This window comes from Nannospalax galili, unplaced genomic scaffold (genome assembly GCF_000622305.1).
Source record: "Nannospalax galili isolate Female #2095 unplaced genomic scaffold, S.galili_v1.0 scaffold1274, whole genome shotgun sequence".
NCBI lineage: Eukaryota > Metazoa > Chordata > Mammalia > Rodentia > Spalacidae > Nannospalax > Nannospalax galili.
The window spans coordinates 380,162-388,402 of NW_008334662.1; the positions used below are offsets into that span (position 1 = coordinate 380,162).

Here is an 8,241-nt window from a genome sequence, read left to right on the forward strand (position 1 = left end):
TAAACCAATGGTAAATGGAATGAAAGAGTATAAAGATCCAAAATTCTTTTAATTTTTAAGCTTTATTTTACTTAGTGTGTGTATATGTGTATGGGGTAGGGAATGCACACACTATGGTGTGCATGTGGAGATTAGAGCACAACTTTCAAGAGTCAGTTCACTTCTTTCACCATGGGTTCTGAAGGATCAAACTCATGTCATCAGACTTAAGTGGCAAGCACCTTTATCTCTGAGCCATCTTGTTGGTGTTTTTTAAATCTTTTTGGAGACAGGGTTTCCCTGTATCCCCAGCTGGCCTGGAACTCACTCAGAGATTTGCCTGCTTCTGACTTTTTGATTTCTGGGATTAAAGGCGTGTGCCACTATGTCTGGCTTATTTATTATTTTTATTTTATGTGTACAAGTGTATTGCCTATATGTATGTAAGTACACTTGTGCTGTGCAATGCCCATGGAGGTCAGAAGAGGGCATCAGATCCCCTGGAACTGGAATTACAGATGGTTGCCAGCTACCATGTGGGTGCTGGAAACTGAACCTGGGTTCTCTTGCAAGAGCAGCTAGGCTCTTAACTGCTGAGCCATCTCTCCAGCCCCTAAAATTTTTTTAAAAAAAAAAAAGTTCCTAGGTGGGCATGGTGGTGCATGCCTTTAATCCCAGCACTGGGGAGCCAGAGGCAGGCAGATCTCTGTGAGTTCAAGGCCACCTTGGTCTACATAGTACATTCCAGGACAGGTGGGGCTACAGGGAGACCCTGTCTCAAAAAGACCAAAGAAAAAAGTTTCTGTGGGTGTAGGCCAGCAAGATAGCTCAGTGGGTAAAAGCTGTTGTTACCAAGCCTAATCACCTGAGTTCAATCCCTGGAACCCACATGGTGGGAGAGAATGGATTCCTGCAAGCTGTCCTATAACCTCCACATGTGTGCTGCGGTATGTACATACACACTTATATGCACACATGATCAGTTACATGGATGTGTCTGTGGAGAGCCATGTTAACATCCACATGTCTTTTCCAATCACTTCTCCACCTTATTTTTTTCCTGAGCTCACCATTTGGCCAGTGAGCCTTTAGGATCCACCCATTTCTGTCCCCTGGCATTGGAGTTACAGACACATGTCACCATGCCTGTTTTTTTTTTTTTTTTAATTTTATGTGTATGTGTATGTTGCCTGCATGTAGTTAAGTGTACCTGTGTCATGCAATGTCCACGGAGGACAGAAGAGACTGTCAGATCCCCTGGAACTGGAGTTATGGGTAGTTGTTAGCTGCCATGTGGGTGCTGGGATTCGAACCTGGGTCCTCTGCAAGAACAGTCAGTGTTCTTAACCATGGAGCCATTTCTCCAGCCCCCATGCCTGGGTTTTATGTAGGTTCTAGAGAGTAAACTCAGGTCCTCATGTATCCATGGAGCCATCTCCACAGTCCACAGACTATGGGGGCCTTGAAAAACTAACTAAATGATATTCACTTATAGGCTAAGAGGATGGTTATTTAAAGAAGAGAACAAAAATACTTGTGTTTCTTTTTATTTTATTATTTTTATGTGCATGAGTTTATTGCCTGCATGTGTGTAAGTGCACCTGTGTCATACAATGTCCATGGAGATCAGATGAAGGTGTCAGATCCCCTGGAACTGGAGTTATAGACAACTGTTAGCCACTATGTGGCTGTTGGGAATCAAACCCAGGTCCTCTGCAAGAACAGTCATGTGAGCTATCTTATCTCTCCAGCCTCATCTTTTTTTAATTTTTAAAATTTATTTTTATTATTTTTTGGGGGGGGGTCTTTTTGAGACAGGGTCTCCCTGTAGCCCCAGCTGTCCTGGAACTCACTATGTAAACAAGGTTGGCCTTGAACTCACAGAGATCTGCCTGCCTCTGCCTCCCAAGTACTGGGATTAAAGGTATGCACCACCACACCCAGCCCTTAAAATTTATTTTTATTTTATGTGTATGAGCGTTTTGTTGCATATATGTAAGCATACCAGTGTGTGCAATGTCTATGGATGCCACAAGAAGGCATCAAATCCCCTGGAACTAGAGTAAAGGACAGGTCTTCTGCAACAGCAGCCAGTGCTCTTAATCACTAAGCCATCTTTCTAGTCCCATTAAGTGTTTCTTTGAGAAAGAAGTTCCTTCATTAAATTCAAAATGAACTGATTTAAAAAAAACAAAACAAAACAATACTGTACTATTACCCACACTCTTTTCAGGAATGTATCTGAGAAGTGGTAAGAAAAAAAATGTTATGGAAAAAAAATCAACTGTGCACCCAACAATGATCACAAACTCTTGTATCCTTAATACCAGAAAAATACTCACTGGCAGCTTATTTCCATTGAGAAAGACTTTGACATCTTTAGTGGACCCAGCAATGTCATAGGCTCTTCTAACCATCAGTGCAACGATGTCTTTGTCCAGGCTTTGCATTTTAAACTTAGATAGGTCAGGCTGGAAGGTGATACATGTGTAATCTTCTCCACTAAAGGGCTTGAGTTCCATGTCACCAGCTCTCCCCATGTTATCCATCCATGTCTATGACAGTAAAAATAGGAAAGATGAAAAAGTCATTTCACAAACCAGAAATAATACAAATGTTTAAAGTAGGAAATAATGTTATGAGCAATTTCCCATAATTTAATAGCTTATAAATTATGTTAAATTAAACCACCCATTCAAGCCATCATAAATGACTACTACAGTTTATAATCATGCCATTAAGATACCTATTTACTTACCTGTTTGAACATTTTCTTGTATTCTTTACTGGCTGTTTCCACAGTAAATTTGGTACTGAATATGTTGCACAATTTGGCTCCATAGCCATTTCGACCACCTGGGCAAATAAATATGCAATGCTATTTTACTATTTTTCCACTAACCAGTTCTTATTTGCTTTCTGTGGTGCTGGAATGGAACTTGTCTTGCCCATGCTAGGCAAGCAATCCACCACTGATTTATACCACTAATCCTTACTCAGATTTATTTCTTTTCTCCTCCTCCTCCTCTTTTTGTTTGGTCTTAGATTGAGACAGGGTCCCCCTGTAGCCTCGGCTGACCTGGAACTTGCTCTGTAGACCAGGTTGGTCTTGAACTCACAGAGATCTACCTGCCTCTGTGCTGGGATTAAAGGTGTGTGCTGCCATGCCTGGCACAGCTTTATTTCTTAATCACTGGCAAAGCTATTCAATTATAGAAGCATATATATATATACATATATATATATTTGTTCCCCCATTTTCTCTTTTTTGTTTTGAGACAGGGTCTCAACATATAGCCCTTGGCTAGTCTGGAATTCACTGTGTAGCCTAGACTGTCCTCAATCTCATGGGCAATCCTCCTTGCCTCTGCCTCCTAAGTGCTGGGATTATAGGCATGTGCTACCATACCCAGCTTATTACCATATATTTTTATTTTATTTTAATTTTTATTTTATGTGTATGTGTGTATTGCCTGCATGTAGGTAAGTGCATCCATGTTGTGCAATGCCTGTGGAGGACAAAAGAGGCTGTCGGATCCCCTGGAACTGGAGTTACGGACAGTTGTTAGCTGCTGTGTGGGTGCTAGGATTTGAACCCGGGTCTTCTGCAAGAGCATCAGTGTTCTTAACTGCTGAGCCATCTCTCCAGGTCTTATTAGCATATTTTTAACCCTCATACCACAGTTATTTAAAAGATTTTTTTCAGCAATAAATGCTCTTTATTTTCTGTCAGTACTCTACCTGTTACTTTCTTTTCATCATCATCATAGTTACTAGAAGTTAAGAGCTGTCCAAATATGAGAGCTGGGACATACATTTTCTCAACTTTGTGTTCAACAACAGGAATTCCTTTTCCATTATTCCATATACTAATTAAATTGTTCTCTCTAAGAAAAGATAAAAAATGTTATTGTTTAACAAATGTTAAATACTTAACATTTAAAAATAAAATATATAAATTCACAAGTCTCAATTTCATCATTTTATATATGTATCTTCTGAAACTTAGCATGAGCAACCTTTTCCACCATGCTTGGTTCCTAACACTCCTGAAATAGGAACCAGTGGTAGGAAGAGAAACATTTCCCAACACCCAGGTAGATACTGATGTTAAAAAAATATAAAATTTCCATCCATCCATCCATCCATCCATCCATCCATCCATCCATGCATGCATGCATGCATCCATTTTAGTTTTCTCAACCCAACAAAGCACATTGCATATAAAATGTTAAACAGCTACTCAGACATTTATAAATGTATCTTAAAGATTTATTTTCGGGGGCTGAAGATGGTTCAGCAGTTAAGAACACTGATTGCTCTTGCAGAGGACTCAGGTTGGATTCCCAGCACCCACATGGCAGCTAACAACCATCCACAACTCCAGTTCCAGGGGATCCAATGGCCTCTTCTGACCTTGGCAGGCATTGCATGACACGGTGCACCTACCTTCATGTAAGCAATACACTCACACATATAAAATAAAAATAATAAATAAAATATAAAAAAAACTTTTCTATTTTTAATTATGTGCATGTAAGTGCAGGTGCCCTTGGAGCCCAGAGGTATCAGATCCCCTACCCCTGGGTGCTTGGGAACTGAACTTGGGTCTTCTGCAAGAGCTGTAAGCACTCTTAACCAAATCACCTCTCCAGCCCAGTTACTCAGACTTTTAACTGTTATTTTAGGTTAATTCTCAGAAGACAATATATTTTGTTGTAATGGGACACAAAAATAGTAACATTGGTTTAATGTTGTCTGTAAAAGAGACCAATTAAAACTAAGTCAGTATTCTTTAAATGACTATGTCAAGTCCTTAGGAGATTCAAGTATGTCAGTCATTATTATTATACTTCCCAAAAGAGCCTTAAGCATAGTTTATGTCAGAACTGATAAGGCTAATAAATGATGAAACAAGCACCCTGACCACCAAGGAACACCAGTGTTTAAAACCAGAAATGTAAAACCAAGTTATTCTCTACCACCACCTGCTGGTTCGCTGTTTGAATAACCTTATCAGAAAAAAAAAAAAAAAAAAACCCAAAACACCTTTAGACTTTTTTGTAAACACTTGCTGAATTTGTCATTATCTATAAATTACTGTGATGGTCCAGAAAAAAATATAAATGAAGCAAATATGGAAAAGTTTTTTGTTGTTGTTTGAGACAGTTTCACCATGTAACTCTGGCTGGTTTAGAATTCACTATGTATACTAGACTGGCCTCCAACTCAGTCATCAGTCTGCCTGAATGCTGTGCCACTACAAATATGGCAAAAACTTTGTTTTAAATTTATTTTCTTCAGTGCTAGGGCTCAAACCTATGGCCTCACATATACTATCACAGAGCTATACTCTCAGACCCTTTTCAAATTAATATTTTGGAGGAAAGGGAAGAACATGTTCTCAATACATTATTCAGGTTTGAACTTGTCATCTTCTTGACTCAGCCTCCCAAGTAGCTGGGATTACCACCAAGCCCAGCTAGAAAACTGTTGACAACTGTAAGATCTACTCAATGGGTATCTAGAAGATGTTCATTTTAAGCATTCCATCTTTCTATACTTCTGCAAACTTCAATTTTAAGAGAGCCATCTTCTCTAGTAATCAAAGCAAACACTAACAATAGCAACGAACTATAAAAAGCTACTACTTACGGGTCAATTGTGACTCTAATACAAGACATTTTTGGGTCCCTTTGTTTGTTGTCTGCAGCATTAACTGAAAGAAAAAAAAAAGGTAGATGTTTATAATAAAAGTGCTTTAAAACACTTTAATTCTATGATGTCTAAAAAGAAATTCAAAAGTAATAAAGGAATACTATCAACAAAGTGTTAGTTTATAGCAATTTTTTCTGACACAGGGTCTCATTTATCTCAGGCTGACCATGAACTTGGTATATAGCCAAGAATGACCTTGAACTTTTTTTTTTTTTGCAACAGGGTCTCACTATTGTAGTCCTAGCTGGCCTGAAACTTGCTATGTAGGCCAGGCTGGCCTTGATCTCTGAGAGATCCACCTGCCTCAGTCTTCTGAGTGCTGGGATTAAAGGGGTGCGCCACCATGCCAGGCTTTTTGTGTGTGTGTGTGTGTGTGTGTGTGTGTGCGTGTGTGTCTGTCTGTCTGTCTGTCTCACTATGTAGTCCTGGCTGGCCTAGAACTACAAAGATCCACCTGCCTCTGCCTCTGAGCTGCTGGATAGGAATGAAGGTGTGCCCCACTCCACTATGCCCTGCCTGCCTAAATTTTGACAACTAATTCCTTAAAATGACAGGAGCTATGTCTACAGAAGGTTGGTATGATTACTTCTCAAAAACTTTACCAGTAATCTTTATATAAAATAATGTACTCACCTAGTATCTCATCAAAGATTTTGTACAAACCAGGAACAAAAGTGACTTCCCTATAGTTAATGCCAACATCTTCATCATAAACCCACATTTGCTAGAATAAAGCAAATAAAGTTATTTTTATTCTACTTTTGTTTTATCATCATTATTGTAAGGTTCTTAACTAAATGCCGAAATATGTACATATATATTTCTGTACGTGTACGAATGATAGGCCAATTCCATTAATATTCAGTACACAAAGCACGAAAAATTAATCTTTCTAACAACTAAGTGGCTGCATTTAACTAGCTTGGTTTTACCTGGGTTACTAATTCCACAGAGCCAATGTAGGTATCTGGACGGAGCAAAATATGTTCCAATTGTGTTTTTTTCTGGTAGATTCTTTCGATAGACAGTCTTTTCTTTGGGTCTTCATTTTTCTTTTTGTTCATTTGCATATTTTCATGTACAGGCTAGTCATTGGGAAAAAAGAGAAGAAAACAGTTTATTAGAAATAATGAACAAAGTATCTACACTAATGATAAACTCAACATATTACATTATAATTCACAATCTGTTGTACTGGTAGAGTTTACATAGTTTCGGAACACATACTACAATTAAAATTCCTTGAAGGCATTTGCTAAGGTGTCTGATTTTGTGTGGGTGGTGCTAGGGATGGAACTCAGGGCCTTGCCCATGCTAGGCAAGAGCTCTACCTATTTTTTTTTTTTCCCCAGACCTGATTTTGATTGCTGTTTTTGAGACAGTGGCTCCCTAAGTAGCCCAGGCTGGCCTTGAACTCAAGAGGATCCTCCTCCCTCAGTCGCCAGAGCAGCAAATTCAGGCGGGTCCCACCAAGCCCGGCTCCAGGTGGATACTTAAATAGTCATGAAGTATCTACTATGGAAACTTCTGTCTTGAACAGTATTTCTTACGTCATCGATAAAATACACTCAACTTCTTTCATGGGATGCACAACCATCTACTAAGTGCGAAGTCAGGCACCTGGTGTAGACGAGGCTAGCCCCCGCGAACCCATGCCACGTTCACTCTCTGAACACCGGAAGGCCATGCTTTGCGCCTCTGCCGCGCCCTGCACCCTCCGGGTGGGGGACGTCCCGACCCCTTTCAACCAAGGCGGGGGAGGACAGAGGCCGGTGGGATCCACACACACGCCATTTAAAAGTCACACAAGGGTGAGATCGAGGCCAGCCTGGTCTACACAGCAAGTCCCGGGCCTGCTGGGGCGATAGGGCGACCCGGTGGCAATAGAAATAAAAACAAGCTCCTCGAGGGCATTACAATACAGAGCGAGCCCGGGACGCGACGATAAACAGTAACAGCCCAACCCCGAGAGCCGGATCCTGCCGGCATTCCATTGCCGGCCTCGGAGGGACCTCACCCTGAGGACCATCCCTAAGGCCGAGGAGATAGGGGTCGACGCGGCAGCCGGGACCTGTCAGGCCCGGCCCAGCCGTACCGCCTCAGTCCTCGCCTCCAGCCAGGGATGCCAAGACGCCTAGAGGCTCCGCTATCCCGCCCCTTCCGCAAGCTATACCTGCAGCGGTGACACCTCCATGGTGACAGTCGTGAGGAGGCTCGAGAATCCCGAAAGTGACTAAACCGGTGGGACCCACGAAAAGACCCGGGACCAGGACGCTCCTCAACAGACGCGCGTCAGTTAGGAGCGCGTCTCAGGTTTCATTTGAACCTTCCCCTAGCCCGCCCAAATCGGAGGAGCCAATTACAGGCTCGCTCTCACAGAGTCCGTCTAGAGCAACCAATCGTAGATGGTCTTTTATATTTGAGTAGGCCGGCTTTTTCGAATGAGCCAATGAGGTAAGGGAGGCGGTAGCGTTTTCAAAACGGACCATTGGTAGTGGTCTCCGAGAGACTGACAGGAAATCTGACCAATGAGAAGGGTTCATT

General features: G+C 41.4%; 1 protein-coding gene across 2 annotated transcripts in view; it reads right to left on the minus strand.

Annotated features, from left to right (window-relative positions):
- Positions 1-8,008, minus strand: part of Top2a (DNA topoisomerase II alpha) — a 34,133-nt gene extending 26,125 nt beyond the window's left edge. For both annotated transcript variants that reach the window (XM_008829443.3, XM_008829442.3), the window contains exons 1-7: positions 7,871-8,008; positions 6,630-6,782; positions 6,331-6,421; positions 5,635-5,698; positions 3,721-3,866; positions 2,738-2,835; positions 2,322-2,534 (exon numbers count right to left, since the gene is read on the minus strand). In XM_008829443.3, coding sequence (XP_008827665.1) covers positions 2,322-2,534; positions 2,738-2,835; positions 3,721-3,866; positions 5,635-5,698; positions 6,331-6,421; positions 6,630-6,782; positions 7,871-7,891 — 786 coding nt within the window. In that variant the 5' untranslated portion in view covers positions 7,892-8,008. The remainder of the gene's footprint in view (positions 1-2,321; positions 2,535-2,737; positions 2,836-3,720; positions 3,867-5,634; positions 5,699-6,330; positions 6,422-6,629; positions 6,783-7,870) is intronic.
- Between the last annotated feature and the right edge of the window lie 233 nt (positions 8,009-8,241).